Below are 20915 nucleotides of genomic sequence, written 5' to 3' on the forward strand. Positions count from 1 at the left end.
ACGCCCCCTGCAGCCCATGCTGTGATGGTGCCCACGGTCCTGGGCGTGTCCTGCTGCGGCTGGTCCCACGCGTTCCCCAGGGCCGCCCCCCCCCACCCCGCCCCCTACTCCCGGAGCCAGAGCGCGAGGCCCCACCCACTTTACCTCCTGCAGACACGGCTCACTGCCCGGCCCCTCAAAATGAGGCAACGGGCCGGTTTAACCGGGGAGCCGAGGCTGGGGGGCGTGTCCGGGAGCCGGCGGCGCTGACCTGCCTACTTCCAGCCCCGCCGGCGGGCGCTGGCGCGGCCTCTTCCAGTGAAGCGGCTCGTCCCCACCGGCGGGACCTGGGGCAGCAGCAGCGAAGCAGCAAGGAGCGGACACCGCCAACACAGAGCTAGAAAGGTTCTGTAAATATTTTATTTTTCCATAGTTTTAAGTCAGAAAGCAGCAGCTGGTGATAAAAATAACAGAATTCTTTTCCCGGGTCCGCTCAGGCGGCGCTGAGGTTAGTCCTCTATGTACACGTATGTTACAGGCGGGCAGGGAGGCCCCGAGGGGCTCGGCGGGCGAGGGTTCAGTGTCTCCGGCGCGGGCGCGGGCGCGGGCGCGGGCGCCGACCTTCCCGGTCTAGCGGAGGCCGCGGCGGGCGCGCGGCGGGGCGTCTGCGGCCCGGAAGCCTAGGCGGCGGGCTCGACGGGAGGGCAGGAGTGGGACGTGATGTCGCTGTGCTTGTAGGCGGCTTCGTCCAGGTCCAGCGCCTTCCGGTTGACCTCCAGCGTCATGCAGCCGCGGTAGAAGGCCGTGACCGGAGCCGAGGTCACGGGCACATCTGGGCCGCGGGGAGAGAGCAAGCGCGTCTTAGCGGGTGAGCCGCCCGGAGTCTGGGCGCCCCGCCGCGTCTCCGGCAGAGCGTCACCGCGCAGCTCAGCCACGAGCCGGCGGGCAGCAGGCGCCTGCCACCAGGCTTGGCACGGCACCACGGCACCCCGACCCCACAGGAGGGCACACAGATAGTCGCATCCATTAAATATTATCTCCTCGTCCCGAATGAGTCATGCCTAGGGCTTCCAGGCTCTCTTATCCTCTTCAAAGCTGTTTACTAAAACTAAATGCGGTTGGAGTCTGGCGGCCGAGACACGTGGAGGCCCGCCGGAGCGGAGGGAGGCCCAGCCTCTCCCACCTCCCCTGCGCTGCTGGGATGCCACCTCCAGATGCGGCGGGGGCAGGCTCACCCGGGCTGCTGCCCGGGCAGCTGGACACCAGGCCTCGGGGGCAGGCACTGGAGCCCCGGCTCCCCCTGTGGCCATGGGCTGGCCCTCCCCGCCGGCCTTGGCCAGGCCCACCATCTGATTCCCATGCGGGGTATTCCTGGAAGGTGTGGGGTGGGGGACAGCTTCAGGCCGATGTTTGTCCCCGAGTGTGCTGTCAGCCTGACCCCAGAGCAGCTGGGCCGGGGCCGACGCGCGCAGGCGATGCTGCCACAGGCTGGCTCCGCCCGCCTCCCTTCCCTACACAGCGCCCGGCCCTGCCTGGGGGAGCAAGTCAGGGCCCCTACCTGGCAGCCCCCCGATGAAGGTGCGCACGGAGCCCTCCAGGTGTCTCCCGAGGACGGCCAGCTGCTCCTGCAGCCCGGCTGGGCTCACTTCACTCTGGCCCTGGGTACCGTCCACCTCCAGCGTGGCTCTGTCCTTATCCACAGAGATGGTCACCACGTGCTCCTGGCCGTCGCAGACCTTGATCTCCATCAGGACCAAGGTGACGCCCTCCACAGCCAGGACGACCAGCTGTGGGGAAAGGCATGGCTGGCTGGGGCGGATGGGCTGGTGGCCACGTGCCCGTGGGCCCTCCTGTCCTGACGAGGCCCATGGGTCTCCCGTGGGTAGGGTCACTTATGACCAGAACATGACAAGAACACGGTTTCTACACGTGTGAATGACGGGAGCTGGACCCCCTCCAACGTGATTGAGGACCAACATACAGAGCTGCGTGGCCCCAGGTGGGGCGTGGAGGAAACACGCTCTGGCCACAGGGCCACACATGCATCGGCCTGGGCAGAGGTGACCGGGGCTTCCACCGTGTCTGCGGCCGGGACTCCGGGCAGAGCTGCCCCTTGCACATGGCGCTGCCACAGAAGCAGCAGAGAGGGGCCAAGCCTGGGTCCGTGCCCGTCAGCTCGCAGCCACAGTAAGAGGGGAGCTGACGGCTCCTGCAGGTGGGCTGACGTGGAGAACACACCCCTCTTGGGACAGAGGCGGGGGAATAAACCCATTTCCACTGCTCTTGCCTGGTCTCTGAGAAGGCAGCCAGCACAGTGACGAGTGACAGTCGGGGGTGGGGTGGGGACTGTTTGGAGGTGACGGCGGCCTGGCCAGGGGCGGATACTCAGAGCACTGCCTGCCTCCAGGGGTGGCCGGTGAGGGTGTGGGCCTGTTTGCACACTCACACACATCATTTATGAGCAAAATCATTCGGCTTAAATACAAGCGATTAATTCAAATTACACCGCTGGGGGGGCAGGACGGTCTCCCCACTGCACAGCCAGCCTGCGGGACTCCAGCACCGTCCCTGAGCCACCAGAGGCCATTGAGACGCTGCTGAGAGGTGGGCGCTGGAAGCTCGAGGGCAAGAGGTGGTGCTGAGCTTCGCGGCGGCTCCGCCTCAGAGCGAGGGGGGTGGGGGGGCGGCGGGCAGCAGCCAGCGGTACCTGCTTCTTGAGCTTCTTGGTGGAGTGGTAGTCGACCAGCGCCACGGAGAGGGCTACGGCCTGGCGGTCGCCCACCAGCGCGAACAGCACCCCGGTGTCCGCGGCGGGGCGGACCCGAGCCACGGCCTCCACTGCCCACGTGGTCTTCATCCCACCGGCCGGGGACGTCCGCGCTGCAAGGAAGGCCGCGCATCACCAGGCGGTCCAGACGGCGCGGCGGAGAGGCGGCGGGAAGCCGGTACGTCGGGGCTCAGTGGCCCGGCCGTCAGGAACTGGCAGGGGGCCCGGCGCCGGACTCCTGAGGCCCCAGCCCGCCGAGAATGGCCACCTGGCCACTCCCCAAGAACCCGTTTGAGCGGCCACCGGCCGCCCCACCCAGTCCGGCCAGGCCCAACCCCTGGGCGCCAGACTCCCCGCCCCCAGGGCAGGAATGGGGCGGGGCTCAGCCCTCCCACCCGCCGCGCAGGCTCAGCCCCACAAACGGAAGGACGGGGAAGGGCTGGGAAGGCAGTGAAGACGGCTGGACACCGCGTCCAGTCTTCCTCCCCGAGCCACGCCTTTCCGCTCTAATCGACGCTCCGCGGGGCCGGCGCCACCTGCACGACACGCGTTACAGGACACGGTAGGCATGTGTGCGCGCGACAAGCCGCCTGCGCGGGTCATGGATGTCATCCGGGGCGGCCTTGGTAGCCGTGCTGGGTCCGGGGCTCAGACGCGAACACCACGTCGCGATCTCTGCAGGGTCCCCGGCGGAGGTGGGGAGAGGGGCCTGGCTGCCAGAAGCGTGTTTGAGGGCCCAGCGCCTCAGCTCCCCTGGGAGGTTTCCTCGGGTGCCAGGGGGTTACCCGCGTGCCCCTTGCCCAGTGGCTTCTGGGGCTTTAAGACCCGCTGAGCCCAGATCTTCGGCCTGCCGCCGAGAACGGTGCCTGTAACTCCTGACACGTCCCTCGTGTGTCGTCAGGAGGACAGGACGGCCCAGCCCGACTGCCGAGTGGCTCTCATAGCCTGCAGATCTGAGCCCCGCAGCCAAGCGGGCACACGGGCAGTGGGGCTGTGCCACAAGTGTGTTGCGCCTGACGCTGACCACCACAAGGACGCCCCCGGTCTGCGCGCACAGAAGCGAGGGCTGGAGGGGCGGTGTGCGCTCCGAACGAGCTGCTGTCAGGAGTGAAGGGTTCTGCTTGGGCAACCTGGTGGCGCTCATGACCGGTAAAGCCAAGAAGAGATGGGGATGGGGGAGCAGGTCCCATCTCTGCCCTGGACAGACCGTCCCTACACTTGGGCCACGCAGGGCGGTGAGGGTCGCGTGTGCACCTTCAACCATGACAGGCTCGGAGTCTGGAAGCAGAGGCGTTGGGGCATGCCGGGCGGGGGGTGAGGCACACCTTGCCGCCCCGAGGAAAGAGGCTCACGGGTCCGTGTGCCGTGTCTCCCAGGCCGTGACACACAGCTGCCCAACATCCTCACGTCAAAGGCCACCAAGGCCACGAGCCTGGGCACAGCGATGCCTCTGGGCACAGCGCTGCCTCCTGGGGGCAGAGGTTAGCTCTGGCCCTGCTGGAGGAAATCTGGGGAAATTCTGAGGCCAGACTCAAACAGAACTGCTGTGCCCCCCACCCCCACGGTCCACACCATGCAGGCCAACCCCTCAGGGCAGACGCGGCCACAGTTCCAAACTGGAACATTCGCTCATTTCACATAAAGCTGACATCTAGGTGCCCACTCGTCAGCGTGCGAGGATGACTGATTTAAACTGTTGCTTAATACTAAAGGGGAAGAGGTCGTAGGAATTAAAGGCCCTGCTTTACAGAAGCGGGAGGGACTCTGGGAAAACCGCCATCCCTTGCAGCCACCCTGACCCCTGGCTGCCCGCCCTGCCTGCCCCCCTCTTACTGGGGTCACAGAAAAGCTCCTCTATAGCTTCTGCAGGTGCTGGAAAAGCCTCAGTTCTCTGAGGCACAGCTGCAGCTGGGGCCTTGGGCCCTTCCGTCAGGGGCCTCTCCCCATCTCTTCCTGCTGAGGCTGGAGCACTGGACTCCTGGTGGTTCAGCCCCTCCCCATGGCCCACAGCGCTGTGACTGCAGATGCGCTCAAGCGTGTTCCGTCTCAGAACCTTCCTGGAAGCTCCCGCTTCAAGCCCAGCGTCCCCCGTCTCAGCCACAGGCCCTCCGCCGTCTCATTCTCCCTGCAACCCAGCGCCCGGGCCGGCCATCCCTCAGGTGCTTGCCTGGGGGGCACTGGGCGCTGCTGCTGTTTCGGGGAATTTGGGCCAGAAGGCTGAGCACAGCCATCCCCTGGCAGGAGCAGAGACTCACCGTAATCCAGGTGGAAGAAGGCAAACCCGCTCCCGGGGAAGAAGGACCCCCTCTCGGCCGCGGAGAAGCATTGCATCTTGGCGTTCGCCTTGACCGTGTCCTGGACGGCGGTGTCCTCACCATCCAGCCAGTGCCAGCTCCTCAGGCAGCCGTCCAGACGTGGGTTCATCTGGTGAGACAGAGACCCCGGCAGCTCCCTGGTGCCGCCCGTCCTACGGCGCCCTGCTGGTCACGCACGTGGCGATCTGCCGCCCGCGGGAATGGACTCTGCTGAGGGCAGCCATTCTGCCCTGGACCCATTCAGGGCTGTCCCCACCCCCGCCTGTGCCCGGTCCCCCTCGGCTGGCAGGCACGGGGCGCCCGGTCCCCCCTCAGCTGGCCGGCGCGGGGTGCCGCCTACCACCTGGAAGGACGGGCGAGGGGACGTGCTCACGCCTGTGCTCACGCCAGGCCCCCGGAGCACGGCTCCAGCTCAGCCGCACCTGCCACAGCTCTGAGCAGGTCGGGCCAGCCCAGCCTCGTCTGGAAAACCAGGAGGGCCTCCAGGGTGTGGACAGCCCTCAGCCCTCGGGGTGGGGGGACATGCTGCGACATTGCCCCAACTCGGAGCCTCAGCGTGTGGACTCTTGTCTCCTGCCTGCTGTGGAAACCCAACTCGGAGCCAGGGGCTTGCTGGGGGTGAAAAGGGACAAGACTCTGAGAAACGACCAACACCGACCTCTCATCAGGTCTTACTTCCCCTACGGGAACCCCAACAGCATCAACAACCCAAAATGTTCTTGGGGACTGCCCACAAAAAGTGTTAAAAAAATAAGTTCATTGTTCTTTTTGTGAGAGAGTAATATTGTGATTTATCTCCTCTCCAAAACAGACGTTTTCATTATCGATTCAGACGAAACCGCAAATGAGTCTCGTAGAAAGAAACAGCAAGGTAGGTGGGATGGCTGCACCTGCGGCTCGTTACATTCTAGAGATGTCCACCTTTTCCCGGATCCTTTGCCAGACCTGGTCAGCGTGCTAACTGTCTGTCCTCCTCCCTCACCCAGGGCTCGGATCCCGGGGACTGAGGATGTGGTCTCTGTCCTCCGCAGCCCCCTGGGCTCAGACCCCAGGGATGAAGGGGAATGCTTACAGGATGCACGAGGTCTTTCTCCTGGAAGGGGATGCCCCCCACGGTCAGGTTCAGATGGTACAGTCCTCTGTCCAGCTGGAACAGGTCCCCGGCCACGGCGATCTTCATTACATCGTCCTTGTTCACCTTGATTACCAGGTTCCGCTCGAGCTCCTCAACAGAGATCTGAGGAGCACAGGCGCCATGAGGCGGGCGTGCAGCTCCTGAAGTGGGGCCCAAGCTGGCGTACCAACTCCCATCACCACCTGGGCCAGGAGAGCCCCAGCCTCGGGGGTCCAGGTTCACCACCTACACCACCTCCCTGGCATCCACGGTGTGGCTCAGACCCCGCCAACTCCCCCAGGGGGCCGCTCCACTGCCTCGTGCCCCTTCCTGCGAGGGAGCCTCCCCTCCCCATCTCTGGCCCTTAGCCATCTCAAGCCTTAGCCAGGGAGCTGCTTCAGGAGCCTGGGGTCACTGCCCCTGCGCATCAGCCCGGGGTTCTCTGCTCCACCCTGGCCCTTCACCTGTCTGCCCTCAGCTGAGCATGTTTAGGCGGGAGCATAGCTTCTAACTGGGCATTTCCTGCAGTGGGGCAGTGCCTGGCGCAGACCGGATGCTGAGTGAGCACCTGAATTCTCTGTAAAACTGCCCCCTCTCCCCTGCTCTCCTTGTAGGAGAGTTTAAAGCCGATCACTCTGTGTTCAGTGCGTCTTCCTCAGCCCCAGTAGCCCCTGGCTTTCTTTTCGGCTCCAGTGGAGAAACATCCAGGTGCGGGGTCTGAGTTTGCTGAGGAGGCAAAGTCGGGGGCGGGGGGTCTGGCGGGCGCCAGAGAGCAGGCAGATTGTCTTGGAGCCAGGTGTGTCTTGGGGTGGGCGGGGTGCTGGGGCCACGCACCCGCTGGCCGTGCCTCCCCCAGCCCCACTCCCCGGCAGAGTCCCGGCGGCGCTCAGCCTCCATGTGCGCCTCGAGCTCGGAGTAGCGGGCCCCCACGCGTGGAGTGTCCTCAACCCCGGGGACAGCTTCCCGGCAGAGCGACTGTCTTATCTGCCCCTTTGCGGAAGGCCGCCTCCTGCTGTTGTGACGGTGCCTGGGGTTTAAGAGTCTAGGAGAGGAGGAGCTGGACCCATTAATGGGATGGAAACACTAGCAAACGTCTACAGTGCTTTTATTCGTGGAGGCCAGGGCAACTTTTTCCATTTTATCTTTGCTTAGAAAGGAAAAAAGAATGCTTTTCTCATTTCTCTTTCAAGCACTTACTTCCAAAAGCCCAGTGCTAACAGTTTGGAAGGAAGCCTGCGTGTCACAGGCCACTTTGCTCCAAGCATCGTGGTACCGACAGAGCCGACGGCCGAAGGCCAGGCCCTGGGCGATCAGGGCGCCTCCATCGAGGGGCAGCCAAGTGTGAGCCTTGGAGGTCAGCAGGATGGGAGCGGGCCCAGAGGCAGAGCCCGGGATGGTGTTGTGAGTCACGGCCGACCCTGACCCCCACTGACAGCATGAGGCGGCGGGGCAGGCACCCAGACCTCAGCCCGTTCTCAGCCTTGGGGCAGCTGATGGTCTGAACTGGAGGGTCCTTGGGAACGGGAGCCCTGTGTGCTGCAGGGGCCCAGTGGCCCTCCTGGCCTCAATCCAGCGGCCCGGAGCCCCCACCCATAGTTGTGACAAACAGAAGCGTCTCCAGACAGAGCCAGGTGGCCCCCGTGGAGCTGGTCCACTGAGGACTGCCGTCCCGGCAGTGAGAGCCCAGCTCAGCTTCTGCGATGAGATAACGCCCGTCAGGGTACAGGCTTCCTGCCGGAGCCGCCCTGCTGGGGCCGTGCCTGCTGACCGTTGAGGGAGTGTACGTGAGCGTCGCGGGGTCCTGGGCAGGGCTGCGGGGGCCCCACTCACCGTCTGCCATGAGCCATGGTTGATGACGGGCCCGCTGCTGGTGACGCGGCCCACGCCCTGGTAGCGGAGCTGCAGCTCCAGCTGGCCAGCCCGCAGGCCCAGCACGATCCAGGTGCTGTCCTGGTGGCCTCCAGCGAAGAACAGGATGCCCTCGGGGTCGAAGGTCCTGAAGTCGAACTCAGCCACCAGTCTGCAGGCCGGCGGGAGCAAAAGGGTCACCGTAAGCTGTGGCCTGTGTCCCTGCCCTGCCTCAGGAAGCGCCAGGTGGGCAGGCTGGGAGCCGTCGGCACGCTGATGCTGGCAGTGAGTCGCTGGGCAGGGAAGGCCGACACCAGCCTTGAGACCCACGTGGCTGCACTGGGCGGCAGGTGCCCCGACCGGGCAGCCTCGTGCCCATGTCCCCTCGGGGCTGGATGCCCTCCCACCCTCTCACCTCGTGGGCTGCAGCCGTTTGAAGAGCAGTTTGATCACGGGCATCGCACTGAACATGCGGCCCAGGTACAGGGAGTTCACGCTCTTGGCCACGTTGAAGGGGACGCAGGGCAGGATGTCCTGTCGGGGCGGGGGTCGCGGCCGTCAGGCGGGGGCACCGAAACCCCGGGGCCCTGCCGCCCCGCCCGCCACGCAGGGCTACCTCGCACGTGCTCATGTCCCGGGACAGCTTCAGGCCCCCGCGCCCGTCGCAGTGGCAGGTGTAGCTCCCGGGGGAGTTGACGCAGGCCTGCTCACAGCGCTGCTCCGCGCACTCGTCCATATCTGCGACCACAAGGGAGCCCCTGAGCCCGCAGGGCCGCCAGAACCTGCCCCCATGGCACCTCGGCGGATGCAAGGCCCAGGGTGGAGCCCCGCGTGGCCCACGGCTCCCACCCGGCTCCTTCCTGGGGACACAGCTGTGCGCTTGGATGGTAGCCCTCAGCACGGCCAGGTCGGCACGCACAGGCCGCCAGGCTCACGGCTCAGGCGTGGGTTTTTGCCCAGGACAGTGGCCAGCGTGGGGGAGCCGGGAGGGCCTGGGGGGTTGGGGAGGCAGGCTGGGACCACCCATCTCCTTCCTCGTAGAGGGGCAGCCACAGGCCCCAGGCGGGGAGGTGGTGGGAGGCAGCGTGGCTGTCTGGGCCCCTGGACGTGGCTGGGCCAGGCGCACTGGGGGCAGGAGAGAAGGCAGCTGCCCAAGAGCCGGGGCCCCGCCTGCCGCCTCCCTGTGTCTCTGGGGAGGGGCCAGTCGCACAAGAGGCAGGCGTCACGTCACACACGTGCAGGTGCAGCAGGGGCCACAGCGCATGTATGGTGAGGCGGGGGCCACGTCGTGTGCAGGTGAGTCAGGGGCCACGTCGCGTGAAGGTGAGTCAGGGGCCACGTCACGTGTGTGCAGGTGAGTCGGGCCACGCCGCGTGCAGGTGAGTCAGGGGCCACGTCGCATGTGTGCAGGTGAGGCGGGGGCCACGTCGTGTGTGGTGAGTCATGGGCCACGTCGCGTGTGTGGTGAGGCAGGGGCCACGTCGTGCGCGTGCAGGTGAGTCATGGGCCACGTCGCGTGCAGGTGAGGCAGGGACTATGTCACGCGCGTGCAGGTGAGTCAGGGGCCACGCCGCGTGCAGGTGAGGCAGGGACTATGTCACGCGCGTGCAGGTGAGGCAGGGGCCACGTCGCGCGCGTGTAGGTGAGTCATGGGCCACGCCGCGCGTGTGCAGGTGAGTCATGGGCCACATCGCGCGTGTGCAGGTGAGTCAGGGGCCACGCCGCGTGCAGGTGAGGCAGGGACTATGTCACGCACGTGCAGGTGAGGCAGGGGCCACGTCGCGCGCGTGTAGGTGAGTCATGGGCCACGCCGCGCGTGTGCAGGTGAGTCATGGGCCACATCGCGCGTGTGCAGGTGAGTCAGGGGCCACGCCGCGTGCAGGTGAGGCAGGGACTATGTCATGCGCGTGCAGGTGAGGCAGGGGCCACGTCGCGCGCGTGTAGGTGAGTCATGGGCCACGCCGCGTGTGTGTAGGTGAGGCAGGAGCCACGTCGTGTGCAGGTGAGGCGGGGGCCACGTCGCGCGCGTGCAGGTGAGGCAGGGGCCACGCTGCGTGTGTGCAGCTGAGGCAGGGGCCACGCCGCGTGTGTGCAGGTGAGTCAGGGGCCACGCCGTGTGTGTGGTGAGTCAGGGGCCACGTCGCGTGCAGGTGAGGCAGGGACTATGTCACGCGCGTGCAGGTGCTCAGATCCTCTGGGGAGCACGCAGCACACAGTGCTCCCTGGAGCGTGGTGCCCTGTGCGTGGGTGTGTGTCCCGTGTGGCCTCAGGTGGGTACCTCGGCAGCCCTTCTCCTGCGAGCTGAACACGTAGCCCTCGTCGCAGATGCAGGAGTAGGAGCCCGGCAGATTCTGGCACCGCGCCGCCCCGCAGGCGCCCGCGTCCACACATTCGTCTACGTCTGCAGGAAAAACCAGCTGCGTCAGGTCCACCAGGCGTACTGGCGGCCGGCCTGGAAGGAGCTGCTGCCTGCTGGCCAGGAACTGTGGAGGGGCGGCCAGCTCTGCGGGAGGAGCCCAGCCTTGCCTGGCAGAGTCAGTGCCGCGTCCTCCTCCCCCTCCTCTCCTCCCCCTCCCACCGTCCATCCTCTCCCCTCCCCCTCCCCCCCTCCTCTGCTGTCTCTTCCCTTCCTTCTAACCATTGGGTTTTCAGCCCCAGCCCAGAAGCAGGGCTGGGGGCGGGTGGGGAGCTTCTGATCGGGGGCCTGGCTGAGAAGGCTGACTCCTGTCGCTGCAGAGTGCTGGCTGGGCCGGTGCACAGAGTTGTTGCCGAATCCAAATGACAGGCCAGGAAGGTAAAACGGCGCCTCCGGGGCCCTTTAAGCTGAAGCCCCAGCCCGCACCCCCAGAGCCCCCCGACCGCCAGGCTGACTGCGCGGGCCTCACACTGAGGTCTGCCCGAGGAGAGCCAGCACCACAGACGCAATCAGTGGCTGTCCGGGGTCACTCAGGCTCCTTCCCCTCTGCCGCATGGGCAGACCAGCGTCAACAGGAGAAGCCTGCAGCCAAGAGCTGGTTCCCAAGGAGACGGGATTTCTAGAAAGTGCAGCTGGCACTTCGAATAAGAGCTGCCCGCAAAGACTCAGAGCGGCTCCCAACTCTGTCACAAGCGCAGCTCGGCAAACATGGGCTTTCAGACGTGGAAACTAAGGTTCCTCCCAGAGACAGCGGGAGTGATCCACGTGCTCCCTGCAGGGAGCCTGTGAACCTGCGGGGCCCCCACTGTCAGGGCTGATCTGCACTGAGCTGCCCAGCCCACAGGCACTGTAGGAGCCAGGCTGGGCCGAGCCCACGTGGGCAGGGCTGGCAGTGGGTCCAGGTCCAGACCAGCCCCAGCTATTCAGGGGCGGGAGGTGCCAAGCGGAGTCCCCAGGCGGGTAGGCACCACGCTCACACTGGGGGCCATGGACAGGTACCCCACACCGTGCCGTCAGCTGCCAAACTTCACCACAGTCGTAGGGAAAGCTTGCAGCCCACCCAGCGGTCTTGCTCAACCTAACTGGCTCCATGGAAGCTCACGACGAGCGATGATGGCCTCTGGGTGGTCCCATCGGCAGCCGAGAAAGTGCCCAGAGACTCGTCTGCAAGGGCTGGGCAGCACTTCAGAGCAGACCCCAGGAGCCCAGCCCGCAGGCGCAGGGTCCCCACCCCCTCGCGCTCAGCATCTCAGGGCTGACCACAGAGGACATGATGGGAAGGTGCCTCACTGCAGGGATCCTAAGGAATCAGTGACGCCAAGGCGCAGGGCAGCAGGGATGCGGGATGCTGGGGTTCACTCAGAGCCAGAGGTTGCCTCACCCCTGGGTGGTCTGCGAGGCCGAGCAGAGGTTCAAAGCCACCCCTCGGGGTTTCCCGAAGAGGGCGCCTTCTCAGGGCGGCGCCAGTGCCTGAGGCACCACACGCACAGCACAGGGCTCCCCTAGAGTCTGAGCCCTGCAGTCCGGGCCGGCCCGCGGGACTGCCCTGGAAGCTGCGGGCACAGGAGAGGCTGAGCCAGAGTAGAGAAGGGCTCCGGGAGAAGCGGGGGAGAAGCCCTTGGGTTCCTGACGCCCCACAGTGACTGCCCTGCGACACGGCCTGCCTGGAAGCGTGTTCTCGGGGAGGCAGACGGCTGTGAAGGGCAGGGATGGGAACCGCCACCGGGACACGTGGAGGCCTCCCGCGTCTCGTCAGGCCCGGGAGGCACCGAAGTGCATGGACTGGAAGCGGTTTCTCCAGATAAGAGAGCCAACCCGTGTCTGTGCTCGGGGCGCCTCTGGGGCTCCCAGACCCCGGGCCCTGACCCCTCGTGATGCCGCGACAGATGGGAATTCATAGCGAGAGGGAGGCAGGCAGGCGAGGTGCCTCTGGAGAGTGGGATGAGAGAGGGGTGCCTCTGGGGAGCGGGCAGCTTGCAGCGGTTTCTTGGGGTGCCCCGGGTGCTGGCTGTGGGGAGCCCCAGACTGACTGAAGAAGTTGGGGGGGGCAGGGTAGCTGCCTTCTGCTTCACTCCAGAGCAGACCTTTCTCAGAGGAAGGCTGGTGACTGGGGCCTTGGGAAGCCAGTGGGGCGGGGGTGGTAAGGTAGGACCCTGGAGGCGTCGAGCAGAACCCTGCAGGCACCCCCCACCCCCAAGTATGAAACTGAGCAGTTCTGTTCAGGAAGGACCACAGTCACACTCAGAGTCGGATGAGCATTTCTGAGGAGGTTTACAGAGGCTGTGACTGCCGCCAGAGGCGAGGGGCAGACTGCGCGAAGCGCAGGCTGCAGGTGCCGGAAGTGGCTCGTCTTGAGCAGAACTAAGCCTGTGGCCTTGAGAGGATGGGATTCACACTGTCGCTCCCGACAGCCTGTGTCTCTGTGGGCATCGGAATCGTTCGTTCTGCCCGTATGTGTAAGGAGGCAACTGGAACCGTCAGCAAAGAGATGCTCCAGGCCTACACAGACCTCGTTCCCTCTGAGAGCGTGGCACCCGTGTCAGCAGGAAGGTTACAGAAGACAGACCTTCAGCTCAACCCCTCAGAGATGCAGTGATGTTCTGGCAAGTGTGGACTTATGAGCAGCCCTTTGCAGGACTCTGCCCTCAGCAGGAGGCCCCCTTTCTCGCCACTTTAGCAAAGCTGTGTTGTAACCAGCTTTTAACCAGGCCCCGCCCTGCTCGCCCATCTCTGGCCCAAGTACACCTTCACACAGCACCTTGCTTAACTTCATGGTTCTTTCTGCGGACCGAAGAACCAGAAACAAACAGCAGATGACCAGATCTCTCCCCCGGCTTCCCCTTCAGCAACCTCAAGAGCAAACTGCGTGACCGAGCAGTGAGACCGCGCCTGGAGGGGCTGTGAGGAGAGCTGAGCGGCCTGCACACTGTGCGGGGAGCAGGGCGCTGACACCCCGTCTCAGTGGCTAATGAGACTCCTTTCTGCATCCCTTTAAAAGTGCTCAAGGCCTAGCTGAGGCTTCGGAGGTGGTTTTGGGGGCTGCTGAGCCCACCATCTCCCCAGATTGCCAGCACTCTGATTAAAGGCACCTTCCCTCTCTACCGTTTGTGAGCTCTGATCCTGTAGCAGCGAGCAGTGGGGCCCCAGGCGTCCTGCCCGCACCTCCCCACAAGGCATCCGGGGCCCTGACATCACAGGAGCGTCTGCAGCTCTGTGGCCGGGAAGGAGGCCTGGCGACCCCCCCCGCCCCACCCCCCCCCCCCCCACCGCCCCGAGCAGGCAGGCCTCCCCAGCTGGGCTGGCTCCGTCCACAGGTCTGCATGAATCAGCCTGTGTCCCGGCTCTGGGGCCCGTGGCCACGGACAAGCCTGGGCATGTGCTGTGTCTGCGGGACGTCCTCCTGCCCTCCCTCCAGAGCCAAGGAGCCAGCCACAGCCTCAGCCTCGTGCAGAGGAGCCAAGCGACTGAGGCTTCAGCCTGCCGGCTTCTGGCAACGGCAAAAGTGAACGGGTGAGCACAGAGGCTGGGGGTCCCGGTTCAGACTCACCGTGGCAGGTCCGACGGTCTGGGGAGAGCATGTAGCCCCCGTGGCAGGCACACTGGAAGCTGCCCGGCTGGTTGTGGCATATTTGGCTGCAACCCCCGTTCTGCTGGCTGCACTCATTGACATCTGGGAACAGCACACGGAGCCAGAGGTGACCCACACCCGCCTGGAACACTCGGCAGTGTCTGCAGCCCCAGCCCCGTGGAATCCACCCTCAGGTCCTGGGTGGGGGGCACAGGGATCCAGTTCCGTGGCTGGATGGCAGGCTCTGAGGGGCTCAGGGCTCCCTCTGCAGTGAAGGAGTGCCCGAGGGTTCTAACCAGGTCCCAGGGGTCTCCTGCAGCTTCTCTGCTGACCCAGCACACTGTGGACTCAAGGAGGGCAGAGGTGAACCTGCTCTCGACTCCCTTCCGATCGGTGGGGGCCGAGACAGTGGGGTAGCCTGCCTCAGGGAGGGCGTGCCCCCTCCCCCACCCCCCGGCGCCCTGGAAGAGCTGGCCTGGCTCGGGCACTGCTGGGGGCTCAGCACGGTGGCTTTTCAAGCTGGACGGAGCCCTGCCCGGGGCAGCGGCAGGACGCCCGCTGCCCAGATGTCCAGGCCCCCGGGAGGCTTGAGAGGCTGCGGGTCCCGCCCACCCATCTGCCCCTTGAGAGCCGACCAGCGAGGGTCCTGTGCCCCCACACAGCTGGCAGCCCCCCAAAGTCTCCTCACTCCTGTTGCAGCTGGACAGGCTGGTGTGGCTGTGTCCCCCACCAGCCCAGGCCCCGGGGCGGCCCCGAGGGGTGGCCCCGTCTCCCCAGGCGATGCAGCCTCACCTCTGCTGCAAAGCCGCCCTGCCCAGCCGTCTCTGCATTGGCAATAGAAGTTGCCCATGAGGTCCTGGCAGACGTGGGTCCCTTCCTTGTCACAGGGGTCTGGAGAGCACTGGTCAGGCAGCTCTGAGTGGAGAGCAAAGAGAAGGGGCCCTGAGCTGGGAGAGCGCGGAGGCAGGTCCGGGGCACTGAGGTCGCCCTGCTGGCCCTGGCTGGCCATACCGATTCCCACCTTCCCCAGAGGGGCTCACAGACCAGGCCGGCTAGGCCCCAACTGATCCCAGGAAACTCAGGTCATCTTGGAGGGAGCGGCCACCCACCCAGCAAGCTAGAGGCTGGGGCTGCACCCTGGGGAAGCGGGGGAGAGGCCAGGCCAGGCAGGGTCCCAGAGCCAGACCTCCCAGGGAGCAGGTCACAGGGCCCCGGTAGGCACAGGAGGCAGGTACAGGTCCCCACCGCACTGTCCGGCTTTCCCCAAGACTCGAGCAGTGGCCCCTGCTCCCTGAGCGCTCAGCAGCCCCGCGTCCAGCTCGCTCGGAGCATGCCCAGGACCCCTGGCAGCTGGGGACATGCGCAGGGCCAGGCAGCTCCCGACCCGGACGGTCCCACCGTCCCTCCACAGCACCCAGCACGTCAGGGGCCCCATGGGAGGCAGCTGCACAAGGGTGTGTCCCCACGCGACACACTCGGTTAGACTTAAGTTACTGCAGACGAGCCCGAGTTCATTACCTTCGCCTGGAATTCGCCCAGAATGCCCCACACCCCCCTTTACAAATCTCAGGGTCCCCAGGCCGGGAGGGCAACCCCGCCTTCTCCTGGGGGCGGACAACTCCCAGCAGGAAGAATTCCACCCGCTTTCCTTTGCTGCCTCGTTGGGAAGCTCATCTCTGGGGCAGGGTGAGGAGCGTGCTTGCGGGTGTCCCAAGCTTCTGAGGAATTTGGTGGACGCAGGCAGCCCGTGGACAGGCTCTGGGCTGAGTCCTGATCCAGGCCCCACAGGAGGGAGGTGAGTGGTTATCTGCCCGCTGTCGGCGGCGGGGGGGGGGGGGGGGGGGGGGGGGTGCAGCGGGAGGGTGCAGGGGGAGGGTGCAGGGGGAGGGTGCAGGGGGATGCCGCCCTGTGCACTGGAATGCTAGGCATCTGCCACGGTCAGTGGAGGCCAGTCTCGAGGCTTCTGCTCCTCCTTCCAGAAATGTGAGGGCAACGGCAAGTTACGACCTGGGCAGGGCGTGCTCAGAAGGGCAAGCACCGAGACACTGCCCTTGTGGGGACAGTCGGGTCACAGACAGCTGCACCAGAGGCTGAGGGGGCAGAGAGAACGTGTCTGCTCCATGGGACTCAGGCCAGAGCCAGGCCTGGAGTCAGGCTCAGCTGAGACGTGTGTATGTGTGGATTGAAAGCCATGTGACCAGACACGAGAAATGTCAGTGTTATCGTCTGATGATTTAAAGTAATAGTAATAATGAAGATGCGTGGTGAGCTGGGGGGTGGGGGGGGGGAATCTTGCACCTTTACTACAAACGGCTAACTTGCAAAATCTATTGTCAACTCCTACAAACTGAGAAAGGTAGGCAAAGAATATGAACAAGCCATTTGCAGAGAAAGAAATACACGAAGCTTGGCTTCACTCATGAGTAAGAAAAACTAAGCTGAACGGATTGAGGGTCATTTCCTCACTTTTCTACTGGAAGAGATATAAAGTAAAAAGAAGTACATTTGGTTGGTGCAAGTATTGGGGGGCACTCCCGCCCTCTGTAGGGATAATGGGCCAGGTCTGCGTCAAAACCGGGAAAGGACACAGCTTTCCCTTCGTACTTCCACTCCTAGGAGCTCAGAGGTGCTCAGGGAGGCAAGGAGGCCACTCTGGCTTGTTTGTTATAATAAAAAACTGGACAGAGCCCCAGAGTCTGCCAGTGTGCCTTGCTTACCCAGCATGCTGCCCACCAAGTGGGCTGGGAACATTCTCAGAACCGGGGACCGTGGTGAACGGGACTTGACTGACCAGGAGGCAGGCCCAGACAGGCCCTCCCTCCACCTCGCAGAGGTATGCATTTCATGCCACACACACTTTGGCTCAGGGCTGAGAGGGCTGACCTCAGGCTGTGGCTCCGAAGGCCACAGGGACACTTGGGGCCCCTGGGAATGACTGCGAGACCCCAAGATCCCAGGCTCGGGCTGTGAGGCAGGAGTGCACTTACTCTGCACACAGGTGACGAAAGCTGGGTTCTTTCTGTATGGAGATCCATGTTCATTGATGCATTCTGCAAGACACGGAGAGGGCGTCACCCTGGACAGACGTGCTCATGCTGATGCGCCCAGGCGCCTCCATCGGGCAGAGCTCTGTCCACGGGGCGCCGGCCCCTGTAACCTTGAGGAGGAGGCTCCTGCGATTGCACAGAAGGCTCTCTGGTGGCCCTCAGGAGGCTCTCTGACCGTGGCAGAGACCTGAGCTCCATCTCAACCTGACCCTGTTTGGAACAGCGCCCTGGGTTTGATGGAGACCAAGCTCCTCCTCCCTCCTACACAGTCGACTGGGCCTCCACACGGGGCCGGCGCTGGGGAGCGACCACGTGCATCTGGGCACAATGGGTGCTGAGCACTTCACTGGCCTTTTGGGAGGTCGCTGCTGCTCAAGCAGATGTGAAGGACATGGGCATGAGGCGACCCAGGGGACCACCGTCACCCCTCCTGAGGAAACAAACCCGCACACCCAGGAGCAAGGCCACACGGGGCGCGGGCTGGGCTGCTCAGGGCCGGCCACAGTCCACCCTGCTTGCCACCAGACGTGTGCCCCAGAGAAGCAGCTCTACGAGGCTGCAAGGCCAGCGGGAAAGTGACCCAAATGCCCTTGACCCATTGGAAGGGAGAGCCCCGAATGCCTCTCTCACTGTAAGTGCAGACATCCCAGCAGCCCTCTGGACAGCACTGACCGAGGAGCAGCTCCGTGGGGACTTCCAGATCGCCCTGGAGAGACGGGCCGCCTTCCTCTCGCTCCCCCCAGAGTCCAGGGGGCTTTCCAGCCCCCCTCCCCCTAACACTCACAGAGACGTCGCTGTTTGACAGCTAAGGCGGCTGCTTGCACAATCTCGTCGTCCAAGTTAAGCAAAATCATCTCTAATGTTCTCAGCTTTAGTCTTATGGTGTCAATAGCTACAGCCCACACAGACAAGAGCTCCACAGGGTCTTTAGTAACGTCACAGGGGGGAGTCCTGAGACTAAGCCAACCATATTCCCCGCTAAGCAGCTAGGCTGGGGGTCAGAGTGGAGCGACACTGGCTGCCGGCAACACTAGCGGTCACCACGGTGGGAGGGACGCAGACCAGGCTCTGCTCCGGGAGCCTGGGAGGCCCCACCTCACCGTCACAGAGCTCTGTCCCTGCAGGAAAGACTCGGTGGTGAGGTCTGAGCAACCTCTCCTCCAACACGTAACATGTCTCCCCGACTAAAGGAGGCCATGATTTCAACTTACCCAAGTACCTTGGATAAAAGTACTCCTGTGGAAAGAGAAAAAGAAAGGCAGCGGTTAACTGGCAGTGCCTGGCGTCTGAGCACCCCCACGGCCGCTGGGCTAGGAACCTCCCCCTCCCCCTGGGAGGCAGGTGCTTGCAGAGCGCGAGGGCAAGGATGGTCCAGAAAGCTGCTTTCTGCCTCTAAGATGGCAGGGAGGGGGAGGGCAGGCCCAAGAGGCCCAGGGCTTCTGCAGGGTGCTTGTGTGCTGAGACAGACCGGTGTAACCAGCAGCCCAGTGCCACCAACAGCAGCTATCCCATGTGGGTAAAGTGTCCTTCAGGAGGATGAGAAACATGCCGGAAAGAGCCCAGCCTCAGACTCCGGTGGGAGGACTCCCAGCAGCTACTGTGTTTGTAAACCAGGCCAGAAGAGGACACAGGGAGTGAAGGGCACGTCCTTTCAGCGAATTGCAAGGTTGGAGCTGGTCTCCAGCTGCCAGGGGGCGGGGTCCCAGCAGCCTACCCCTGCCTCTGCCACCCCTCAGGGCTGACGGCAGAGCCGTTTGGTCCTAAATCCCCTCCCCAAGGAAACCAAGGGACCCCCACAGCTTGCTGGTGTCCAACCCTCCTGACCACCCTCCCAGGAAGGTCGCTCTCCTGAGCCCATTATCACAGATGAGTAAGCTGAGACTCCAGGCCAGCCGCAGCCCGGCTTCCCCATGACTCCATCACTGGGCTGGGCCCCTGGGCCTGGGGGCTGGGTGGGGGCGCCCTGGGCAGATGCGGTCAGCTCATGCTTTTAGAAATAACCTTCTGGCAGGGGTGCTTCTTATAAAAATGTTATCTTAAAAGCAAGTCCAAGTCCAGGGCTTCTCAAGCACTGGAGAAGGTGGGATCCGTGCAGGGCTGGGGGGAGGGGCCTGCCCCCCTTGGCTCCCAGACCTGCTCCCTGCAAACCATGCTGCGTTTTCTCCTCCCAGTTTCAGTCCTGCACCAGTGGGCTCTGGGAGCAGACAGACAGGCGGGTTTGGGGCCCTGGGGTGAGCACTCTCGGGGGCCCCCGGGATCTGTGGGTCGTGGCATCTGTCTGGGGTTGGCAGGAGAGCAGAGGGCACCGGGCTTTGTTATGCAGGGAGGGGCTTGGTTCCGAAAGAGAAGTCAGGGCGGGGGTGGGCAGGGCCTGCTCAGGGCAAGGAAGTCAGGGGTTGGACCAGGGCCGGGCAGGAGGGAGGCTGCAGGGTGGGTGCCTGCCTCTCACAGGCAGCCGCGAGGCTGCAGCTTTGCAGAAGGGTGCACTCCACGTCCCCAAATCAGGACGAGGTGATGGTAACGCGACACGTTTTAATACCGACCCTGCGGCTGTGAAAAAGCCCTCTCCTGGAGGAGTAAGAGCGGGAGCACGTGGCCAAAGCCCCTTCAAGCAGCTGACCCAAGGCCGCGGGGCCCGCCCAGGTCTGCAGCGGGGCTGCCGTGGGCTCTGGCCGTGTCACGCGCCACGGCACAGCACACTCGAGCCCCTCCTCTCCTTCCGCTCCTATAAGCCATCCCCCGAAGGGGAGAGGAGAGCCGTTCACGCCCCGCGGGGCCCAGGTGAGGCTGGGGCTCCGCCCCCACGCGGCCACGCATGCTCCCCACCCTGAGCGCAGACGAGCTGGGGACACCCACCCCCAGCTCCGCTGAGCTCTGCGGACGCTGCCCTCCAGACACAGCGTGTCAGTGGTGCCTGAGTGCTTTTGTCCAGAGTGTCTGGGACCTTTACCTGGGTCACACAACGTGGCAGGGCGCTCACACCACACTGCAACAAATGCAGCTGTTTCTCAAACAGTGAGCTGAGAGCTTATTGCTTCCTTTAACCCGCAGCTGTCCACAATTTTAGTTCCAAAGATCTCTACTCTTTGTGAAAGCAGGCTGGGTGTCACAATAGTTTGCTTATCGACAGGGCGGACACAGGTGTTCTCCCCGGGAGCCGGGGGGGGGAGGGCCTGCCAGGGCCCGGCCAGGCCAGCACCCTAGTCTCGTCTGGAGGCTGCTGTTGCCCAGGCGCTGGGCCCTGAGAGCATGAAGCTCAGCACAGCCCCTCCTGCAGGCAGACGCCCAGACTCCCTTGGTGCCCGCTGACCCCGCAGGGCTCCACACATCTTCCTGGCAGGGTTCGGACAAAAGCATTCTTCCCTTCCTTCCCCTAATTCCTCTCCTGAGATTCTCCCAACTAGGTGCGGAGGACTCTATGAGACCGAAGGAAACGCGGACGCTACTTCTCAGGCCACGGGCCTCCCGGATGCCCTAGGCCCTGCTCTCCCGGAGGACCCCAGGTGGGCCCCCGGGCACCCAGTGCGGGCACTGCGTCCCCTCCGTCCTCAGACACTGACGCGCAGGCTGCAGGGAGGTCCTGGAACTAAGCCCTGACGTCACCAGCCAGAGGCACAGGTGGCCTGGGGCCCGCGGCAGCTCCGCACACGCGTGTCCGTGTGTGTGTGAGACAGCCGGGGCTGCAACACCCCTCCACCCCCACAGCCATCCCCTCCCACCCAGCCTGCCCCCACGCGGCAGGGGCCTGGAAGGGTTCTCTGGGTCCCAGTCACACCAGTGTCAGGACGAGCTGCCCTGGATGCTATGTTCAGGGCCTGGGGCAGGTGGCAGTGACTGCTGGGGCATGGAGGTCCCAGCGCC

General features: G+C 64.5%; 1 protein-coding gene and 1 long non-coding RNA gene across 2 annotated transcripts in view; one reads left to right on the forward strand and one right to left on the reverse strand.

Annotated features, from left to right (window-relative positions):
* Positions 1–377: 377 nt before the first annotated feature.
* Positions 378–20915, reverse strand: part of GAS6 (growth arrest specific 6) — a 31900-nt gene continuing 11362 nt past the window's right edge. Inside the window, exons 3-15 of the mRNA XM_069602459.1 lie at positions 18266–18290; positions 16995–17057; positions 14800–14922; positions 13987–14109; positions 10302–10424; positions 8640–8761; positions 8439–8557; positions 8006–8195; positions 6134–6298; positions 5002–5170; positions 2687–2859; positions 1538–1766; positions 378–811 (exon numbers count right to left, since the gene is read on the reverse strand). Of these exons, the coding sequence (XP_069458560.1) occupies positions 660–811; positions 1538–1766; positions 2687–2859; positions 5002–5170; positions 6134–6298; positions 8006–8195; positions 8439–8557; positions 8640–8761; positions 10302–10424; positions 13987–14109; positions 14800–14922; positions 16995–17057; positions 18266–18290 (1776 nt within the window). The 3' untranslated portion in view covers positions 378–659. The remainder of the gene's footprint in view (positions 812–1537; positions 1767–2686; positions 2860–5001; positions 5171–6133; positions 6299–8005; positions 8196–8438; positions 8558–8639; positions 8762–10301; positions 10425–13986; positions 14110–14799; positions 14923–16994; positions 17058–18265; positions 18291–20915) is intronic.
* Positions 9977–13538, forward strand: LOC138446963 (uncharacterized). The gene is made up of 2 exons (XR_011259629.1): positions 9977–10557; positions 10760–13538. It is a non-coding gene; the product is annotated as an uncharacterized lncRNA (long non-coding RNA).

This window comes from Ovis canadensis, chromosome 10 (assembly GCF_042477335.2).
Source record: "Ovis canadensis isolate MfBH-ARS-UI-01 breed Bighorn chromosome 10, ARS-UI_OviCan_v2, whole genome shotgun sequence".
Taxonomy (NCBI): domain Eukaryota; kingdom Metazoa; phylum Chordata; class Mammalia; order Artiodactyla; family Bovidae; genus Ovis; species Ovis canadensis.